The sequence below is a fragment of the Acanthopagrus latus genome, chromosome 8 (assembly GCF_904848185.1).
Source record: "Acanthopagrus latus isolate v.2019 chromosome 8, fAcaLat1.1, whole genome shotgun sequence".
NCBI classification, from domain to species: domain Eukaryota; kingdom Metazoa; phylum Chordata; class Actinopteri; order Spariformes; family Sparidae; genus Acanthopagrus; species Acanthopagrus latus.
This window is the reverse complement of record NC_051046.1, coordinates 10,739,452-10,761,818: the sequence shown is the minus strand read 5'-3', so window position 1 is coordinate 10,761,818 and position 22,367 is coordinate 10,739,452. Positions and strand designations below refer to the sequence as shown.

Here is a 22,367-nt window from a genome sequence, read left to right as displayed (position 1 = left end):
TTTTAAAAAGCTATATTTTAAAGTATAATCAAATTGGGTGACACTTTATAATGGCCATCATTGATAAATGATAAATCTATAATTAATTAAACTTTAGTTAATAGCAATTTCAATGTTTACAAACGATCTCAGTTACATGTAATCCATTACTTCCCAACCTTGCTGATAGCGAGGAAACAGTGAGGAAAAATGCAACAAACAATAAGTCTTTAAAAACACATAAATATTGTTTTATTTCCATTCTGACACAGCAGTTATTTACACTTATCATACATTAAGTTACAACTGAAAAACACCTATAGCATGAACAAAATGTACAAAACGACTACAGTTCAACAGCACACGGAGCAGCACATCAGGATATCAACAGAGCAATGAGGCCACAAGCAGCGATGAATAGTAATGGAGGACGGTGTGTACCGCCATAACACTTTATGATGCAGGAACAGTCACCCTGCGTTTATCGTCACATACAATGTTATTTCCTCATTTTAACAGATAGTCTAGAGTATCTAAAGTCTGGTGTTGCAGTAAATGTGTCACCTTCTACTCCATAAGCATGCAAATACTGTACTAAGCACTGGATGTGAACTCGGGAGCAGCTAGAACGATCTGATATACTGAAGCCAGAGGAGATGACACAGTGAATGAGGGAAGCCCTGTGGGGAAGACATGATGATGTAATAACTCTCCGGCGGTCTTGCTGCTAACTCTATGGGCTGTAGGCTGACTGAGAGCCTCTCAGGAGTGCTGGGGAGTTAGACTCGTGATCGGACCAGTGGACAGGGGTTAGGGGTCAGCCCACATGTAGCTGGACAACACAAAAGCCTTTTTTTTCCCTCCTCAGCATTATTCACAGGGAAGGAACTGTGTGTTTCTGTGTTTGTACAAAGCGAAGCGCCCTTTTATTATAAAATCCATAGAGCAGCTCTAAGTACAGGCTTGGTGGAAATGTGGTGCAGCCCATCCCTCCCGGGCCACGCTACCATCAGGGATGTCTGACGACTCCGATCCCCCTATTGTTTGGACTGCGGTCGGGCTCTCCTCCATGCCAGGACTGCCCGAGGGAACGGGTGCCATGGTCAGACTTGACCTGAGACTCTTCCCAGTGCAGCTCCACCGTGGAGCTCTCCTTAAGAAGCTCACCACATTGTGTCGGATAAATAAAGGGGGATAAGAGAGGACAGCTGCTCCTCTTGCTCTAAGGAAGTCATACAGCATTTAAAACACTCCAGCACGGAGGCCTACCATGTACTGCTCTGCCACAACACAGCAAAGGACGTCCAGACTGCGGCTTGTGCTTCCCAAAAACCCCAGAGCTGCACGCAAACATTATCATGTGACCTACTTAAACCTTTCATGCTCCCACTAAAGGTTCCAACTGACCCACAGGACGATTTCACAAATACAGGAAGAATGATGCAAAAAAAGGGGGGGGGGGGACAAAGGTCTCGTGGTCTTCTTGAAGTTTCAGGAGGTCCTTTGAAGTGAGAGGAGCTACACCCGTGAGCCGTACTCGTCTCTCTCCCCACTGTTGTATCCAACACCTTTGCTTTTGTCCTGTTGAGCACCAGCTCTAAAAAAAAAAAAAAAAAAAAAAAATCGACCATAAAACGACCATAATACATTGAGAATTTGATGCATAAATACATGTCATTTACTTAGTTGGATGGTCCCATTCCATATCTATCAAGTGTTTTTCTTGTTGAGGCTTATGTTGCTATCATGATAAAGTTTGTTATTAAGCTCCAAGATATGAGCAGGATGTCAACGTTTTGTCTCGACCTACTGCTGAAAGGACGAAATCGCCAGAATAAATGTTGGCAGTGTATGTTTCTGCATACCACAAAAATAATTAAAGATTTCTTTTCATTAGTTCAATTTTCCATTTCATCTTGTGAACATGCTTTGCCTGTATTCTGGTTAGCTTTGGGCACAAACACCACATAGAGTTCAGATGAGCTCATGTTTTGGCTCAATATAAGCTACCTGTTTTGGTCAACACACACAGCTGGAGATGTCCTGACCGCCTGTTGAAAATATCTATTTTTTGTTTTGCCACAAACACAGCTGGAAATTGTCCCAGGGTCTCATTGAAAACATCCTGTGGTTTTCATACTTTCATACTTGTTTTCATACAAATGTTGAAGAAGTGTTGAAAACGCAGACTTGAACTGTGGTCACTGGCTTGGAAGCCTTCTCGACTGTGGACTTGTCACAAACACGTAATCATGTGATACTTTTGTGGAAATGTCAATGCCGTACGCAGTCTATAGGTTATAGAAATGTGAGCAGAAACTTAACTGCCAACATTTTATCCTGGCGAACGGGCTGGGTGAGGAAGAGTCGGATAGAGAAAGTGAAGAGAGGACACTGTTTAAGCATTTGACACTGTTTAATGCACAAAGCCCGACACCAGCCCAACTGTAACGAGTCTGTCACTTAGCCCGGCACCTCCAAAAGCAGACTGGGCGTCATTAGAATAAAGAAGTGAAGGAAGAGAAGTGACAACCAAGATGAGGAGGCAGCTTCAGAGTGTATTTTACTTCTTGAGAGCCTCTTAGTGACATATTTCACCTCACATGTGCTGCTTTTCAACAACAAACCCTCTGGGTTACTGTAACCATCACGCTTTCCTTCAGAGCAATTTTTCCTCGACTTTAAAAAAAACAAAAACAATGTGAATTCTCAAATGAATTCTCAACCACGCACCACAAAACAAAATCTAAAAAAAAAGGCTCTGCAAGACACACAGTGATGCAAAGCCAAGAAAATATTCTCTAGGGTATGAGGGAATATAGCTTTTTATAGAAAACCACAATTATACAAAATGGGCTCATAATTTATGCAACCTCACACTGTCATGGGTGAATTACGCTGGCGCAAGTGAGTGTGCGTTCCCAGAAAAAATCCAAACTAATGAGGACACAACCCTTATAAAGTCTTTGATTCTGTCTGACCCTCAGACATTAGGGTCAATTAAGGTTGACCATTCTCTGTAAACCGTGCAAAAACTGCCCACTTTATAGTATATATATATATATATATATATATATATATATATATATATATATATATATATATATATATATATATATATATATATATATCACCAACTAAAATAACAGCTTTGGATTTGTACACTAAGTATCAGCACAGACCTTTAAAATGTTTTTTGGGGGAGATTTAGTCCTACAGATGTGTTCTAACAGTGTGATGTGCACCAAACTTGCTCCGACTAACAAACAATTCTCAAACATTTATCATCATCATGACTTCAACAAGCATCATTTGTGGTCTTGTTTTGATGCTTCTGCCCTTTGCTTACCTTTTATGCCTTATTAGACAGCACAACAAAGAGACAATGAGAACAAGTCCCAGTGCAGAGCTCACCAGTATGGGAACCAGTAAACCTGCAGATCATGGAGCAACAGAAGCAGAACGGATCACATGACGATTACGGTCTTTTCCTCCATCTTTTCATTTAGCATGTGGGCTAGTATGTATCACAGGCGTATGCAGTATACACATTCATTCCATTCATTTAGGTATAGTTCGGCCTACAATCGTCGTAAGAAGGGAGGATTAATGAAATTTAAGATGGCAAATAAAGAGAGGGGAAAAATATGCAAAGGGCTACATACCAGTGTTTATCCAAGACAGGTCTGCTGAGTAACAGAGAAGAAGAGAGAAAAAAGGTGAAAATGAAATTCACAGAGAGGAGGACACCTAAGATACGGTGCCGACAAAGACAAAAGAGTTGAAGTGCTCAGGAGGTTTTATGAGAGATAAAATAAACTGTGGCTTTAACGTCCAAACAGGTCTTTTCATGACACAAGCTGACCGTATTAACAGACATGATGCTCTTGCAGAAAGGCTGTAACCTCATTTAATCTCGGCGCTCTGCTCTTGGCCAATCCATCCCGTCAGTCGACTGTTTTGGGTACATTACATAGACTTGCATTCATTATCTGAACACTTACCACATAACCATTACTCGCCTCACCCTGATCCTCATCCCCCCCACCCCACCTTAACCTAACTTTAAACCAGGCCCTCACCCTGAAATTTAACGCTTTACGTGATGGAGACGTTGAGGTCCCCATATGGAAGGCGAGTCCCGCAATGTGACTGTGTCAACAGATTTATGTCCCTTCAGCATGAGTAATACTAATCCACACACACACACTCCTCGTCTCTTGAGCAGCTGAACACCAGTCTTCGAACTTGAAGGATGACTTGACTGTCTTTTAAGTCTTTAATGGATACAGTTCAAACTGTAGCGCAAATCATGGTATACACCAATACATTATAAGGACCTGCATGTGGTAATGGAGGCTTTACATGAATAAAACCTAAACTTTGAAAAAAAAGAGGCATTTATGCCATATGGAGACTTTTAAACAGGCACAACATCACACTTTTATCAGTTTACTCCTCAGAGCTATTACGTTTGTCTTCAAAACCATTTAAGCTCCACCAGCGTCCTGTACCTGCCTGTTCAGCTGAAATAGCTCAAATAATGATAAATATGTTCCTGCAAACTACATATATGCCAAAATGTTAGATTTGTTTGTGTTCAATTGTCGGCTCAATTGTCTATTTTTATCTTGCTCTGGTTTGGTGTAGGTACTAAAACCACCCGGTTAAGGTGAGGAAGACAGCCCGTTTAGGCTTCAGATACTTGTTTGGGTCGCCACAATCACTGCTGGAGATAAACCGAGGTTTCCCTTAAAATATCCAGTGGTGTCACGATTACAAATGTTAAAACCCGGGCTTGAGCTGCGGTCACTGGCTTGGCAGCCCTCTCGCAGCTACCATCACCTCCGCCTCACAATGAGAAAGTCAGGTCATACACATGTAACACTAATCAACACACTGACGCATGAAACATTCAGTATTGATGCCAATATAGTGTGTAGCCTGTTAGAATATTTGTCAAAATGTTAAATGCCGTTATTTTATTCCAGCTATTTATGCTAGCAACACGAGCAGAATGTAAACTGTACATATGTTTTCATAGCAAATTCAAACTCTTCTCTAATTTCTTCGTATTGCACAGTTTAGAATCTTACGTCATCACAGATATTGCTGAATGTGTAAAAACACTATACTAAGATGATGTCCAAAAAGGACATGTAAAAGATCTTGATCGTTAACAGTCAAAGTCCGTTCCAACGGAAGCTCCTCTCTCCCACAAAATACCCTGCTCCTGAAACACCTCGTCAGAAGTGCCACCTTTTAAATCTGTGAAATTCCCTTAAGTGGGAATAAAGTGCTGCACAAACAAACCATATGAGATATGTATTAAATGTGTTTGTGTTTTCTGAGCATTAAAACATATAAACCTATTACAGTCACCCAAAAATAAAATCATGAACCTGAAAATAAGCTTGATGTGTCTCTTAGACAGAGAATAGTTTTGGCCAGTGTATGCTGGCAGAGCACCATGTGTTCCTGAAAAGTAACGTTTGCAAATGTAATAGGGAAGAAATGTTTGCCATATATGCTTCATGTAAAATGCTTTTATTGAGAACAGTTCCCTATGTACAGTAACTGTCTCCTTACTTATTGTAAAGAAGAACAAATTGTAAGACAAGACAGGCATGTGACGTAGAGCACATAATCTCCTGGAAATGCCTTTGGTTTCTTGCATTTCTATATTGTGCACAAATTACTAGTATACCTCTACAATTACCATAGTATACAACTGAACTTGGCATACATTAAGACACTATAAATATATTTTTTTCCAGACACTACTACATATAGCTTGATGGATATAGATTTCAAAGCATGAAATATGTGCTTTCGAAGTGAAGCATTATGTGGGTTAAGGCAAAAATGATGCAGACAAACCTACAGCGAAGGAGATGTTTCTCAATTTTGCAGATTTTCATGACAAATATGTACATATTGAGATCTTCTTACAGTACTGAGCGCAGTCACTGGTGCTGAGTGGTTATACATAGGCGTATTTCTGCATTGTTTGCAACAACAACAACAATAAATACAGTAAATTACCTCATACTACAGTCTTCTATCTAGATAGAAACCGTATTAATATTATGTGCACATACTTGAAAAGAATAATTTATCATTAAATACATTTGTGAGAAAGAGTGGTCAAAGGAGTTCAGGGCATGGCTTGTAAATTAGTCTTTCATTCTGCAACCGAAAGTGACATAATGTTAGTCTCAACTATGTCAGGAATCTCTCTAGTCTTCCCACTCCATTGGCAAAAGCCAAGGATGTGGATAGCCCTGGCTGTGCGGTTTCCTGGGAACAGTAGCAGGGGAGAGACCGCCGTAGTTTGTCACTGGCACACTTTGCTTGATTGTTGTGGAAGTCTTCTTCTGATTCTTCAAAGCTCTTGTCAGAGAGCGATCTAACTCCAGCGCCTCATCTGTTGGTGGCCTTCCACGGAGAATGTGTCTGATGGCGGGGAGGGCTAAGTCTGACCTACAGTCCAGGTAGCTCTTGAGGTTGAGCTCAGGGAAAACTGCATCTCTGAGAGCCTGAACCAGCTGCGTCTCCCGGTGAGACTGTTTAAGATGTTGGAAAACTTTGTGCTCCATTGCGACGTAGCACAGCGCGTCTTCAGCCAGCCCTAACTTTCCCACGGAGCGGTTGGTCTGGCTCTTCTTCAACAGCATTTGTTGTTTGGATTTGGCAAGAGTCTCGGTCTGCTGGTTCTTGTGGTACTTGTTCTTGCCAGCATGGATCTTCTCTGTGCCACTTGGTAGGAGCTGATAGAGCCCTTCATCGGCCAGGTCTGCTAGGTCACCGACCAGCAGCTGCTCGACGATTCGCTTCCTCGTGAGGGGAGATGTGACTGTGAGAATGCCGTGCAGTCCTCTGCCTGCATCGGACACACAGCCAATCATAACGTGTTAAACATCCCAGCCTGCGGGATATTCTTTGGAACGACTACAGGCCCTCACACCCAGCATGCAACAGCGCTGCCTGCAGTAAACTAGAAGCACAAGCCATCACCCGGTGAATGCCGCTCATGAAAGCAGAGGAATCCACGCTGCCATGTGAAAACGTGTGCCATTAGAGAAGCATAGCTCTGAGAGGGAAGCTTTGAAAATGAGGAAAACAAGCGCATTCATACCACACTATATGGACCTAAATACCATACAGTGCGGTAAACCAGTCGACCACATAAAAGTAAGTCTTTAAAGACAAAATTTAAGGGCTGCAAACTCTCAGTATGTCAGAGGGACGGTTAATTTGTTGTGTCTTAAAAGATGGCCTACTTTCCAACAAGCTCATCAAAGTCAATCAACTTTAAAGATGATTAAGAAGTACATCAACATGAAAGCTCGACCGCAAGCAGGTGATGCTACACAAAGTGTGACAGCCCAAAATCAAGCCTATACATCATTCAAACGTGTCCGTTTGACATTTTAAAGCAGCGCGGCCATGGCCATGTCATTCATGTGACTTTTTTGCACTCATGCTCCAACAATAAAGCAAGCCCATTTCGAAGACCATACTTACCCTCCTTAAAAGATACCAGCACAACTCGGCTGTCGGCGAGCTGCGGTTTCCTGTAGTTGCCATTCAGAGGCACCGGGGCCGAGTCCTGGGCATGGGAGGAGTAGAGGGCCGTTGCCAAGCTCACAAACTAAGAAGACACAACAAAACAAAAGCACTTTACGTACAGACAAGCTTTTTCCACGCAATTAAGGTTAAACACGAGGGGCACGCCGTATAAAACATGTCTGGTAATTTGGTTTAACGACTGCTGATGGAGCACCTGTTTGCGAGATATTGTGACATGATCCCTGAACACTGTCCACAGGACACTGGGATAGCACGGAGGAGTCGTCAGTGAGCCGTCGTAGCGATAATACTCATCCAAACGTGCAGGCAGCAGTGCTCTGATGTTGAAACCGGGAACCTGCACTCGCTGATCTGCCAGTTGAAAATGAAACAGAACAGATTTGTAACTGCTGAAGAGTTTCTGACCTCAAACCCATAAAAGAAAATGTGTTAAATGACTGTGTATCATCACGATAGCTCATGTTGTCATATAGTCAGACTCACCTCTGTATTTGATGCCGTTGATGAACTTCAGAAACTGTTCAAAGGCTGGATTGAACTCTCCAACCTGCATGACAAACACAGTTAGATCATTCCGCTGCTCCCCAGAGATTCACACGTCACTCGCCCACCCCGTCCACGACGCCTCACCTCAATCAGGACTCCCAGCACGGCCAGGCCGTCAGACTTGTCCACAGCCGTGGACATGTTGGGATACTTGTCCGAGTTGTAGTGCACTACATGCATCTGCGGGAGAAAAAAAAAAAGAGTCAAGTACAACACAAAGTATGTTGTTACAAGTAGTCAAAACCACTAGCTGATAACCACATTAACGGATCATTATAAAAACGTGCATATTTATATGAAATATAAATATAATATATGATTTCATATATTATATTTCATAATATATGAAATCAGAATATTTTACTCCACGATATCAGTGATGAATGCGGTTGAGCTCTTTAAAATTACGTATATTTCTTTTGCAACCACTGCCATTTTTAGCTTGGGCAAAACTTCAGTCAGGAAGACGTACGCTCAGGCTTTTTGTTTATTTCTCACATCGCTCTGTCATTCGGTCGTCACATGCATGCTCACTCATTATCTGTCAGTTGAGATATCAGCTGGTCACATCTGCCTGTCACGTCTATCCAACACCACAGCACGACAGCTAGCCTGTCATCTTGTTCCTGTCTTTTAAGATACATTCGATCTCTGCCTTTGGTGCTCTCTTCAAACACGCATCGTTTCATCAGCCACCATCAACCACCACCACCGGGGTCTGGACGCCACTGGGGGGGTTATCTTGCTGCTGCTCAGGGCAGACACTCTATTGATCACAGAACCTCCCTGTTGAGTCTAAGCTCTGAAGATTTTCTGACAAGACTAAATTCTCACACATCATCTTCACTTCATTCACTCGCCTGTCATGATCGAAGTTAAAACTTTGTCCATTTTTTCTTCAACGTAGTGACGCCTCAGGTAGCATGCAGATTGGATATTTATACCATCTCACCTCACTTGTTCCATGAAGGGCAGGCATTAACTGGATTAGAAACAGCTGGTGTTGTTCATAGGATGTAACACTGATGGAAGGCTACAGATGTATTACAGCAGGTGATCTATTTCGGCACGTAAATAAACACCAGGCTGTCAGCTGTTTTGATGACGGTATTGTGTTTTATATTTGGCACGAGCCATGTTAGTCATTCTCTCCAAATATGACGTAGCTGTATTTACCGGCTTTCCCTCTGTCTTGGATATCTAGGTGGACATTTGCACTATTTCTGGGAAATGTTCAATTTCCCATCATTCCATCCCTCTGAAACAACATGTCATCAAGGAACTGTGGTTCTGCAGTCTGGCGGGACTTGAAAAGATGCAGGCTCTCAACGTGTCCACTCTGAAACCCAGGTCAAACCACAGCACCTTACATGTGGCCGTGCTGCAGCCGGGGCATGCTCACATGAAAAGCTCACAGGTTGTAACCATTTCAGCTTCTAGCCACTATAATTCAAATGATACCAAATTAAATAAAATAAAGTCTCCTATTTTTGTTCATATCACATAAAACTGTCTCTTACTTTAAACTTCACTGTCTGCTGTACTTCAAGTACCAAAGTCAACAGAGTAAACTAGTGTGTGAAAAGCGCTTACAGCGCTTGACACATTAAATAGCATAGACAGCCACTCCTTTTCCAGAGGTGGTTGAAAACCAAAGCACATAATAGTCTGGTACTCTAATCTCCTTAAACCCTTCAGAAATAAGACATGCTGTCATACTTTACATACCGAGGCTGACTGAAATGATCTCTTTGCCTCCTAGTAAGCGCAATTCTCTGTGATAAAATACTCTAGTTTGATCGGCAGAGGGATGATTTATATCGAAAGAAAAACTGTGACCTTAACTGCCCTCTCTTTATAAGCTCAGCGGTGGCAATTTTAAAAGGCTCACAACTTGCGTATTGTTAAAAAGTGTCCAAGTCTCTTTAATTATATGCATTTTATAGAAGCATTTAATTGTTCTTTACAGCCAGTTCCACAATTAAAGTGGAAGATGCACAATAAGCTTTTTTTCTGAAACCGTCTGACTGGCGAGTAGCTGTCAGCCGATTGTCTGCCACAGTGTCAAGACACTGGCGAAGGAATATGCAGATGCAGAGTTTTTCCTCAGCTCGAGCGGCGTCTGGAGGCCTCAGAGGGTGTCAGCGGCTCTGATTCCTTTGCCAGTCAAGTGTCACACGTTTAAGTCATCGGGCATTAAATCATTTGTCTGGTGTCAGAGTCGCTGTCGCCTGAGGCCGCGGTTAAGTGGAGGACCCATTTATATGAATAGACTGAGCTCACCTGATGGCTAAATATTCACTGACCTTTAACCAAAATATTGAGACGTTTTAGTCAAGCAAAAGCAGCAATACTGAGGTACAAAAAAACTCATATACACGTCAATGTCCTTGATGCAAACACAACTAAGTATTCTCGGCAACATTTACTTAAAGTGTCTCCCACAAAGTGTTTCTGCTGTAACGTGATGCAGAAAACAAACAACGTTTGTTTCTGACATATTATAGACTAGGAAGTGTAAGTACAGTGCATTCTATTTAGGGACGGTCCTAGAGTAAATATACTTAGTTACTCTGCACAACTGTCTTCTATGTTGTGAGTGTGTAGTAAGAGGTGCTTTGTGTACCTCCGCTGCATACTGCCTGCCGTTGACCATGTGCTCGGAGCCTGCTGGTCTGCCAGAGGAGCCCCAGTGAAAATGTAGCTGAGCGGCAGTGTAGCGGTGAGGCAGGCCGGAGATGTACATCTTAGAGGGCAGCGATATTTGTACTGTGGATCAAAAGAGGTTAGAAGGTGACTTCAGTCGCAGGAATCGAGAAACATCAACTCGATCTCATCTAAGGACGTCAGCGCGGCAAACTCGGCGCTGCCAAAGTCCTTTTTCAAAGAGGCAAGAGATGTTGGAGTGACACAGGGGTGCCTTGCACATGCCCGCCAGTGTATGATGAATGTTTACAAGCGAAAAAAAACCTCCGTCAGCCTATTTCAGACACACGTCACGCTAATGATGCCACTCAGCTTGTGGCGTTGAGGCCCATCAGGCATGCACACATAAGCATTTGTCTGGTCTTTGCACTCTGTCAGTGGCTTAAAGTTTACTTACCGTATATCATTTTTAGAGCGATCCGAATCGTGACCTCCACGGGGAAGACATTACATGCATGTTTGGCTTAACAGAGTTTGTCACTGACATTGTCTAAAATGAGTACTGATGCATAGTGCCACAGTTAACCTCAGCTTCCTCTGACCGAAAGGGCTTCTTATCTCCAAACAATGTAGCAGAATCATTCAACAAGACTGTGATTCTGTGGGATAATCACAATCCCCCACGTAAGTCAGCAAACTGTTTGATTCGGCGGCACATGTTGTTTGCACTGTGATTGCTATATTTAGCGATCAAATTCGAGACTGTGTTGCAAATTCATGTCCGACACCAAACTAAAGCTGGTTACTGTTGTTGCATCAGAGACGGAGCAGCGGGTGACTAATCTCTGCCCATATTTCCCCAGACTAAACGTGGAGCTCCCTCTCTTTCGGTGGAAGGACAGCTGAGATAATAAGAGAGTTATTATGGAAAATTGCTGTGTCAGAAGATCCACGTATCATTTTCTGTAGGTTGACACAGAAATTAGGCTTCCCCAGCAAGAACAGACTCCTCCGAGTTTACGTGTAACCTTCTCTAATGAATGCATCCACTCCTGTGATGATGTGAGCTTGAAAGGAAACATTTAATTGTAAGCGCTGCGCCTTGTTATGTGTTCTTGCTGAAAACATGATGTTTCATACTCACCAGAATGTCCATTATTTCCAAGAGTGAGCTGCTCGTTGGGCGACAGGTTGTAGTTTTGGACCTCGACGGGGCGCAGTGTTGGGTCGAACCTCAGCAGCTCTGACTTGATGTTTATAGGAGACTGGAAAGCTCCACCACAGTATGGATAATGCTTGGCCCAGCTGTGCTCTCCTTCTGGCCCTGCAACAGCATGGATGTTAATTATTCGAAATTATCATTACCTCATTGTTGCCCAAATGTCATTTTCACTATTCATTTCGCTCAAAAGGGTCTATCAATATGCCGCACAGTCATCTGTTTTACCTCAGAACACTAGCAGGGAAACACTGCATGTCTTTTCAGATGTTAGGCTGCTCCACTTTAAAAGGGCAAAGGAGAAAAGCGTGCCCCAGTGTGAAGTAGAGAAAGGAGATGGGTCCAATAAGGGCCAGGGCATGTCTTGGCCTACAAAGCATTTTATCCATAATCAAGAGTTAAGTATTATTATCTATGCACAAGGCGGCATGGGAGAGGCCCGTGGCTTCGCTTTGTGCCCAGCAAGAGTGAGAACCAGGCTGTTGTTTGCGGGCGAGAGCCAGTGAGAACGCTGTCTCTCTCCAAATGAGAGGTTTCTCTAAAGCACAGGACACTGAAAATGGCCACATTTGCAGATCGAGTCATGCAGTTTACAAAGTGACCTCAGCTACACGAGGGTGTCTCTCGAGAGCGTGTCGGCAGAGGCTACGGGGAACTGCGGTCTCAGAAATAATGCGAAAGAGAACAAAGTGCTGGTGAGAGCTGAAGCAGAAGAGAGGGAACATCTCCGACATTTGCATTCAGTGCATTTACTGAAGTGTAAGGATCCGTACTGAGCTTTTCAAACATGGTGTACAGTACGGCGTGAACGGATCCCATCAAATCTGAAGTGACATCACTGACGCCATGAATGAAGCAGCGCTGTCATCACTCGTGCGTACTTGCCACTAATTCATTATCCATCCAAGAAATCCACCATTCACCATATGCCAGATGATTAAATATGAATGATGCAGCCCCAAACCCCACTGTCAGTTCCCAGACAAATGTGAATTGATTGTACAAGACATGCCAAGAGGCATCCAGCGAAGTTTCGAGATCACTGAATACTCGTTTGGAGCAAAACTCAAAGTTCAATCTAGGCAAACTCTCCCTATCATAAAAAAGAAAGTTACTCTTATGGCTATAATTACTCAGTGTCCACTTCATTTGCTGCTTTAATGAGACCCAGCCTGCCCTTTAATAAAAGGCCTTCAGTGGCCTTTGGTGGCCTCTTGGCAGTCCTTGGTAGAACACACATGACTTTGGGTAATTTTTTTTAAACAACATCAGGCTTTTCCTGAATTAAAGGGGTGTTAAATAAGATGATTTATATAGGAATTTCTGTAGAGAAAACTGTTTTAAACAACATTAATATTCAGAAAATTAAAAAAAAATATATAGTTCCAGGGTGAGAAAACAGCACTACACAACATGATTTATTTGACTCCCATGTGAAGGTTCTGTGTCGCGTCCTCTGCCAGAGGGTGGAGTGTTGAGGTGAAGATAAATCGCATGACTCAGCAGTGCCCCCATCATCAGAAAGTGCGACCAGCCCTCCAGTCCACTGACTGCTATGACAAGGCCTCTTGAGGGTTTGACTGTAACTGAGGATGAAATCCACCACGCTGCACATAGGAGGCCAGAGGCTTTTTGTTATATATATATATATATATATATATATATATATATATATATATATATATATATATATATATATATATATATATATATATATATATTCTGTATACATCTTTCGTCAGCAGTTATCACAATCATGTCCACTTTGACTCCTTGTTGATTGTGTTATCATCAAAATCGCTCGGGTTTCTGCTTGTTTTGTTATTTTGTTTTTATTATTATTTACAGTGCTCCCTCATAAGTGTTTACATGTAGCTAACACATGACTTTGGCCGAGTACAGCGAAAAAAAACAAAAATCATTAGAAATGTTCCCTAATCTAATTTGGTGTGCTTAGGGGTTTGAGTTTTACAACTTTTCACGCGTGGGAGACAAACAGCTGTCTAGAAGGAATCCACAACGGGCAAATTTGCTCGCATAAATGCCAAGTCAATGCTGTGATTACGACAGAGATCAGAATCTCCCCGAGATCCAAATTAAGCGAGTTTGATTTCATAATCTATAATTATTCGACCGTAAATTGCTGAGTGGAGAAGTCGCTCTTTTCTTATCCATCTGTGTGAAATGATTCGCACTCTACAAAGTTATCTTTAGAAGAGGGCAATAAGTTTGACTAATGATTCTCACGGAGTCAAAAACTTTGCATTTTGTTTTAAATGTGTTTGAGTCGCTCCACCTGCTGCTTCTCAGCTCTAACACTTTGCTCCTGAACTTGAGCATCAGACTTTGGAGAGGCAGTGACACAATGACGAGAGGTCGCGCTCTGAGCACTCTTGAGTTTATGTAAGAGATGGTCATGGGTCAAGAAGTCGCTGCTCGCACTCCTTAAGGCGTGAGACAAAGGCAGTCAGCCACTTATGAATTGTTGTAATTGCAGAGTGAGCAGAGGAGCGCTGCAATTACTTTACACGAGGTGACGGAGGGGATGTCAGCGCGGGGTGTCCTCGGAGGTCAAAGGAGGGTCAGGGAAGGTTTTCTCCCCTTGATCTATCTTGTCTGGAGGGGGAGAGGCACAACAACATCTTGTCTGACGAGGCTGTTTTTTTTCTGTCAGTGAGTTGCATGTTATTGCACTCTAACACTGTGGTGAAGGCACACTTTAGAGCACTTGGACTGCGAACGCAGGTGAAAACTGGATGCAAAGATGAATATGCACCCCTGTTAGGATTATCATTAACATACTGTGAGATAAATATGATCAAACTTACCATTGTATGTCCACTTGGCACCTGAAACAGAAAGACAATAATCGTATTATTATACTTATGGTATTATATTATCAATAATATGAATAATTTATTTGTGTGTAACTTTTTATAATACTTTATAATAATCTAACATGCACATTTTACCAATAAAGCAAAAACTAAAAAAAGAACAAAACATATTTCTTAGACATTTAATATCAGCACGTGCAGTTGGATGGACACACCTGTTCTGAAGCATCATTTTCTGCATAACCTGCATGTGTTAAATGCTCCACAAATCCTCCTCTAGTTCAATTAGTGTATTCTACTTTTTAAGTCTGCACACATCTGAAAGAGTATCTAAACCATCCAATGCCGACAGAAGACTTCTGGCACTCATCACAGGTCTTACCATGCAGCACAGCGAGGGAAGTCAGCTGGAGCAGCGCGATGGGTGTGAAGCTCAGAGAGTGCATCTTTGATCCCCTCAGCCCTCCCTCAGCGCGGCGAGCCTGAAGTCAACCCGGTGTGGAGGAGAAGGAGAAGAAGAAGACAACGACGACAACGACGACGAAGTAGAAGAAGAAGCAGCAGAAGAAGAAGGAGCTTGGAGCACCGGGAGCGCCAGCCTTCAAACCGGCTTTTATATCCATGTTGCCAGCTTCATTGTAGCTCGCACTGACGTCAGAGCAACAACAAAACCAGCCTCCACAGTCATCTGGTCACCGGAGAGTGACAGCTCAACAGCGGAGACCGCATCCAGAGCGCACTCACTCATTTCTTTCTTTCTTTCTTTCTTTCTTTTTCCAGGGCGGGCGAAGGATGCGGGAAATGCTGAGCGCCGCGCACATGTTGGCCCCTTCAGGTCTGTGTGACGGTGAAGGAACCAGGAGCCGGAGAGGCTGAGCGGGTCCTCTCAGGTGAATGTGAGGGCTCCACAAACTCTGCAGGGCAGCACTGCTTAATGGAGTTTCCCTTTGTCCCACCTGTCTGCAAGGTGGAAGCTTCGTTGCTCTAATGTCCAACCGAGTTTACAGGGTAAATTATGGGACAAAATTTAAAACATTTAAAAAATAATAATTAAATTATATCCAAAACAGCAGTGTACAGCCCATGTATGAAAAGTGTATTAATCATTAAGGCAAGTTTATTTTAAAAGTACACTATGTAGTTATGGGGCAGACATTTCCCTCATTGATTCTCATTACTGAATAAACACACTGTCCTTAAATGAAAACATAATTTCTCACGGTTTTATTTCCTTTATATTTGCAGCAGGACCCTTGTAAGTAGCCAGCTATCTATGTTTAGGGTCAACCTTTGTCCTGGAGACCTGACCCGTCTGAGTTTTAAGTGTTACCTTATCAGTGTTGTGTTAATGTTGTAAATATGAACTTTCTGGGTTGGAAACTTGAAGCCTACGACCTACACCTAAAATATGCAGGATAACAATGAATACACAATATAAAAAAGTGTTGTTTTTTTTAACAAGTGAAAATGGTCAAAAATGTATGAACTCAACAGGTGGCCGTTTCTTACAGATTCCACATTTATTTAGTAAATAAACCAAACCAAGAAGTGTAATAAGATGTTTTTGACCAGAAATACAGCTGGTATGATTTTGAGGTTTTTTTTGCACTGATGTATGTGCTGCTGTGTATGACATTCATCAGCTGAAGGAGCAAAAGAAACAAGTTTGGAAGGCAGTTGAGTGGATTACATCTCCAATATACACCTGAGGGGAAAACATTTGATGATTTAGGATCTTTCAAATAGGGAGGAGGACCACTTTATATCTTCACAAGGAAAAAAACAAAACAAATCAGACACAAATTGATATCACATTATCTATCCTCATGCTCTTTGAACACGTAACGCATAAACAAACTCCTTATGGAGTCCGTTTTTTTTTTTCACCTGGGCTCCTGAAGAGGATTAAGACTATCATGCATCAAAGATGAAAGTTTGAGAATGGAAAGCTGATGTGAGCATCTCAGCCTTCTTCTGACAGAATGAGAAGATTGAATGCATCTCAGGTTAAGTCGATGACAGAGGGATATGAACTTACTGAAATAGCTCTCTAATCAAGCCCTCTCTGAAAGGCTGGGCTGCGTCCACAGTCATTGCTTTAGGTAATCTCAGTTTTTATGCATAAGCTGTCAACATGGAGCAAAAAAACCCGACAAAAATAACCAATATAGAGTGTAACTGACCTACGCCTCAGCCTACATGGAGCCTGAATGTTCCCTGAATCAGGTTCAGAAAACTACCACACATATATGAAGGCGTTGCATAAATTACACCCAATCCTGTTACACACTGTACACACAAGTAGCTGGTTACAACTGTGGTGACGCCCTAATATATATATATAAAAAAAAAATATGTTGACCTGTTAACATACATAGTATGAAGAGGCTATAACTATAGATAACTATCGCTTCCGTTAACTTTTGTTTCGATCGAAGGTGACACCCTTAGGTAAATCTCGGTCCAAAGGTCAGTGATGACAACCCACTCCCACTGTAGTTTACAACCGTCACTCAGTCTGGGGGAAGACGGCAGAAAGACAAGCAGCAAGATGAAGCACCTGTTGTTTCTGGGGATTGCTTTTGTCACACTCCACGTCAGCCATTCGAATATTCCAGGTACATCAAACTTTTTTTTTTTCTTTTCTGTTTTTAATCGCTGTTAATTTAAAACTGTGACACAAGAGCAGGTTTACCTTTTTGGAATTGGCTTTTAGCAGATGGGCTCATCTTTGGTGAATAACGATGAAGTCCTCGCCTTGTTAATTGTTTTCCAACCTAAGCGCAGGATTAGTGCTTTAATATTACGTACATTTGTTGGACATGACCGCCAGTCTTTTTCACTCAAATTCTATTTTAAATTTTTGCTGAAAGCTCTACCTTTGATCATGTGAAAGCAATATGGCGGTTACGTGGCGGGACTTGATAAACTGCGTGCTGAATCACACACAGTTTCAGAGTGACGCCTACGTATTTTCTTGCATTAAAGTGGAGACAAAACATTAATTTTAATCAGAAATCAAAAGACGATGTGAAAGGAGGTTTCAGTTCATTATACAGGCTGCAAGTCTCAGCAGGATTACATTGTAGTTGACCTTTTCACTGACTTCATGTTCACACTGTGACTTGAAACTAAAGCCAACAATAATTGTCTTTAGGCATGACCCAAAGGAAAAGACAGTCTTTAGCCTACTGTACATTTACTCTCCTGGAAATGTTATTTACATACTGTTAACGACGTGCTAAGCTGACTGGACATTTCCTTCCTCTATAATTCCAAACATTTAAACACTGAGATCATTTCTGTCTGAGCCAGAGCGAGATAAACTGAAACTATGTCAACCGGTGACCTCATCTCACCTTGCACCTGTGCAAATGATCAAGGAGAGCCACAACATGAGCATCTAGTTGACAAGCTGGTTGGTTTCCCCCCAAAACCAAATGCACTTTGGGTGAAAACTTTGATCTTTAAAGAACCTCTGAAACCGCTTTCCTTCTGTGAAATCTATGAAGGGCGGGAGGACTGAAAATGTACCATAAATGATACTTTTTATTGCTGTCATAAAAACAGGGAGTGGGTCTCTGGTGATGAGGTTAGTTAAACATTAAACGCTTGGTCACCGGTCGGTGATTTCTACTCTAACACTTTCATACAGTAACTGTGCCATCCTGCCATCGTGCTCCATAGCCAGTAGTACCACTGACCAAAACACTGTGTAACTGCTCGAAAAAACAGAGCATCAACTTCTGCAAATAAAACTTTTTTTTTTTTCTAATCATCCCACAGCTTTCTGCAGCTTGCCCTCTGATGAAGGACAAGGCACCCAGTTTATCATTGCCCTGCATTACGACGGCGCACAAGATCAGTGCCAACCATTCCTATACAAAGGCGAGGGAGGAAATGCCAACCGGTTTGAAAATGAAAGAGAGTGCATAAGAAACTGCTCTGCCAATGCAGAAAACCTCTACCCCATGGATGGTAAGATGATGTCATGAATTTATAATGACGGAGGATCAATTCATGTGTTTGAAACTGTTTGAAATGTGCAAAATGTCTCACTTCAAAACATTTTTAAAAAACACCCACATGTATATGAAGCTAGTCTTTAAAAGAAAAAAAAACGATCCTTCCTCCTGTTTGTTTGTTGAGGACTTTGGAACATGAACTGGTTAACGAGGCAGAGTTTTATGGCCTCAGGTACAATGAAAGGGAACAGTAATTTTTTTCACATGCTGCAAGAAAGACATTGAGTGTTAGCAATACGCCACCCAGTGGTGAAAGAGCAGGACTGCTCATGACAGATGAAAGTGTGAATAAATACTGTCCGATTATGTTTTATCATCTAATACTCTGCTCTATTAAAAGCAGTGCAGTTTTCTATGTAATAGCAAAAACTGCCATGAGTACCTCAAATGATGATGGTGTTAATGAGGATGGTGTTTTTCTCCTCACAGCCCGTCAAGCTTGCCACTACAAAAAGGCCGAAGGTTCATGTAGTGGCAAGTACTTGAGATACTACTATGATCCAGTTCATGGGAAATGCAAGAGATTCCTTTGGACTGGATGCATTGGAAACGGGAACAGGTTCCTCAGCTCGAATCTCTGCAACTCCACCTGTGACGGCGTCCACGGTGAGCACAAGTTTCTCCCTCATGTACACAGTTGCTGTTAAGTAATGTCGGCAATGATGCTTAAAACTTGGTGCAGTGATATCTTGTTCAGTGTAATCACGTTAATGGTAATTGTTTCTAAGATGATCCTCTGGGCGATGAAATCGAGGACGACGAGCCGGACACTCCTATTGGTCAGTAAAGACACAATTATCTCAAAAAGACTTTATTTACAATATATACTCTTTCTTATTTGTTTTTTCTTATAAGTGACATAAACAGAACAGATTCCTGTTTTGGTTACCTGCAGACAATTTATTTTAGTGTTTTTATTGATTTACATGAATCCTACTCATCCGAAGCACTTGTGTCATTTTAAACAGCGATCATCTGTGGAGTTCTGCTGGCCGTCATCGTTGTCGCCATCTTCACAACTGTGATCGTCTTGACCCTTAAGTCAAAGTAAGACAGTTTCTCTACATCAAGACTGATGACTAACAGCAATGAAAATAAAACAATTAGCATTACTTACGGCTAATGATCACTCCTCATAAATTGTCTCAATATACGTTTCTACTTCCTCAGGAAAAAGAAGTCCAAGAAGTCTGGAGGGAAATATAACGAGTCTGACCCACCTCTCCAGGAACAGAGGATTGAAATGTCATAGAGAATCATGTCACTTCCAGCCAAAATGTGGAGTCTTTTCCAGCTCGGTTTTGTATTATAACTCAACTAGTTCTTGATACCAAACGTATCAACTGATTCTAACATTTAAGTTGTTTACTGACATATGTATTAGGCATTACAATTCTGCTCAGTTTTCTATTTCGTCCCACCTCTACAATATGTGCAAGTTGATGTTTTTTAAGTTGTTTTTTTTTTCCTGCAAGCTTTATCCTTTATACTTTCAGTCACCAATCTAATTTGGTTAAGAGTAATCCAAAGAAACCAGAGCTTAACAAAGTCAATTAATTGATTTGCTGATTGATGGAAAAAATCACCAGCAACCATTTTGATAATTTGCTTAATTGTTGAGGTAAATTTTCTAGGGAATATAACAAAGGTTCCCTTTTTTCCAGCTTTTCATTTGTGAGATTTCCTGCTTTTCTTTGTATTATGTGTGAATACGCAAAATAAACTTGGGCTTTGGACTGTTTGCCTGTCAAAACAGGCAATTTAGGACCCTTTTCTCAAAGATTTTTCATAGACCAAACGATTAATCACGAAGAAGTCACATGAATTATTAATGGTGATTACTATAACAACCCTAAAAGAAACATTCAGAGAGTTATTTCCACAAATTTTAGATCAGATCAAGACAGTGCTCAGTATTCAGGCATCAACACAAGCAGAACAGCATCATTACAATTAAGTGAATAGCTGTCAGCAGTGTGCTCTTATGGTCATTTCAGTGTTTCCAAAATACAACTGCATCATCACCTGGCTCAGAAATTTGCTGAAAAATGTCTGAAGTCTTCTGAAGGCACGTGCAAATTGAAAACCCAACACATATATTTAGAGCTGTTGTTGTACTGTGACGACCGCTGGGCACTCTGTGTTATTACGTTTTTCTGCTCAGCATCTTTGAAATCTTTTTGTTTTAGGCTGTTAAGATCGCAACAAATAGTGTGACAAACAACCTTTCACATTTTCTACGATGTATCTTAGAATGTATGGCTGTAATATGATTAGATGCTTATGCTCTGTGTTTTTGATATAAAATAATACATCACAATGTCTAATTTCATGGAAAATATTTTGGTGGGGTTCAGATGCTTTTTATTGTAAAAGATATCATAAAAGATTCTGTTATCTTCATATTATGTAGGCTAATGGGTTTTAGAGCTGAAAGTGTTCTTGACCAGTGTAGGTTAACAAAATACACAGCAGATACGTCGTTTCAGGGTGCTTTTATACTGTTAAAAAACAGAGACAAGATTTGAACAGGATTTTTTCACAGTTAGGTTGTTCGATTATTTTAACAGAATGTGCTGCTTGCATTCATTTTGATGTCAAGTTTACCACCATTATTGATGAAATGTAATTAATTTTGCAACCTATCAAGCCATGTCCCCATTTTGTAATTGTGTGTGAGCCTGAATTGTATATTCCTTTAAAAATAAACATTTGGAAAACAATATTCATTTGACACAAAGTCCCACTGCGGTTGCAGTGAACTGACTTTCTGTGAGTGTCCAGGAACTCTGTCAAAGTTGTTCTCTCATTAGATCAAATAAGGTCATGACTCTGTGATGAAGAAGGGGTCGAATTTAGCAATGGTCCTATTAGACAATGTCTCAAATGTATAGCTTAGCCTATATGACATCATGCACAATCATTTACCAGCTGCTGCACTGCCTTCATCATATGTGTGGAAAACAAATTGTTTATCATATTTAAAAGGGAATTCTTTGCTTTTCCAAGGGCTCATATTGCGTTCAGAATTACTGAACAACATGCTGATGGATTGATCTTTAACATGCTGATGGACTGATCAATATAGTCAACTATCATAACCTGTAAATAAATATCTAGAGAAGGCAAGTTCTGAAGATCTTGCGGTTGTCAATGCTTGCTCTAAGTGTGACCTGATCGACTGGGATGAAAAAGGATGGCGTCGTAAAATCACAAGTTTTCATGTTTCCTACATGCGTATAGAAATACACACACACATACTCATTCTCACTCACTGTTGTGAATAGCCAGTTAGGCTAATTAATATCAGTAGTCTGGCAATCAGACTTAAGCAGTACCTTTCTTACTTGAGCAAGTAGTCACCGGTCAAATTTTCAAACGTGTGCATCTCATAGTCACAAACACATAAGCTAAAGTAATAGTATTTGTGAAATTGAAGATTAATAAATGATGAAAGGAAAATGATATTTTGGTGATAGTGGGCCGACTGTCTTACTTAAATTTCTAAAAATGCCATTTGTG

The 22,367-nt window shown here is 41.3% G+C and overlaps 2 protein-coding genes across 3 annotated transcripts; one reads left to right on the top strand and one right to left on the bottom strand.

The window, feature by feature from the left end:
* Window positions 1-1,443: 1,443 nt before the first annotated feature.
* ca12 (carbonic anhydrase XII) lies at window positions 1,444-15,966 on the bottom strand. 2 transcript variants are annotated; one of them, XM_037107440.1, is made up of 11 exons: window positions 15,203-15,966; window positions 14,812-14,832; window positions 11,909-12,088; window positions 10,745-10,887; window positions 8,203-8,298; window positions 8,056-8,119; window positions 7,766-7,923; window positions 7,507-7,633; window positions 3,645-3,668; window positions 3,329-3,413; window positions 1,444-1,576 (listed from the first exon to the last, which is right to left on the bottom strand). In XM_037107440.1, exons 1-11 carry the CDS (start codon window positions 15,264-15,266, stop codon window positions 1,498-1,500), a joined length of 1,041 nt encoding a protein of 346 aa, XP_036963335.1. In that variant the 5' UTR covers window positions 15,267-15,966; the 3' UTR covers window positions 1,444-1,497. The 2 variants fall into 2 exon arrangements, with proteins under 2 accessions (XP_036963335.1, XP_036963334.1); XM_037107439.1 differs by lacking the exons at window positions 1,444-1,576; window positions 3,329-3,413; window positions 3,645-3,668 and adding an exon at window positions 5,567-6,862.
* Window positions 15,967-17,294: 1,328 nt separating this feature from the next.
* On the top strand, window positions 17,295-21,570 carry si:dkeyp-73b11.8 (BPTI/Kunitz domain-containing protein). The gene is made up of 6 exons (XM_037107441.1): window positions 17,295-17,438; window positions 18,607-18,798; window positions 19,275-19,451; window positions 19,574-19,624; window positions 19,814-19,892; window positions 20,016-21,570. Exons 1-6 carry the CDS (start codon window positions 17,297-17,299, stop codon window positions 20,095-20,097), a joined length of 723 nt encoding a protein of 240 aa, XP_036963336.1. The 5' UTR covers window positions 17,295-17,296; the 3' UTR covers window positions 20,098-21,570.
* The last annotated feature ends 797 nt before the right edge of the window (window positions 21,571-22,367 follow it).

What these genes read in the sequence shown, in the direction of transcription:
- si:dkeyp-73b11.8 (XM_037107441.1), top strand. Translation starts at nt 17,297, where the DNA reads ATGACAACCCACTCCCACTGTAGTTTACAACCGTCACTCAGTCTGGGG. An exon ending in CACCTGTGACGGCGTCCACG is followed by an intron (nt 19,452 to 19,573) that starts GTGAGCACAAGT and finishes ATTGTTTCTAAG; the next exon opens with ATGATCCTCTGGGCGATGAA. An exon ending in GTCTTGACCCTTAAGTCAAA is followed by an intron (nt 19,893 to 20,015) that starts GTAAGACAGTTT and finishes CTACTTCCTCAG; the next exon opens with GAAAAAGAAGTCCAAGAAGT.
- ca12 (XM_037107439.1), bottom strand. Translation starts at nt 15,266, where the DNA reads ATGCACTCTCTGAGCTTCACACCCATCGCGCTGCTCCAGCTGACTTCC. An exon ending in TGGAAATAATGGACATTCTG is followed by an intron (nt 10,888 to 11,908) that starts GTGAGTATGAAA and finishes TTTGATCCACAG; the next exon opens with TACAAATATCGCTGCCCTCT. An exon ending in TCACAATATCTCGCAAACAG is followed by an intron (nt 7,634 to 7,765) that starts GTGCTCCATCAG and finishes GTGTCTTCTTAG; the next exon opens with TTTGTGAGCTTGGCAACGGC.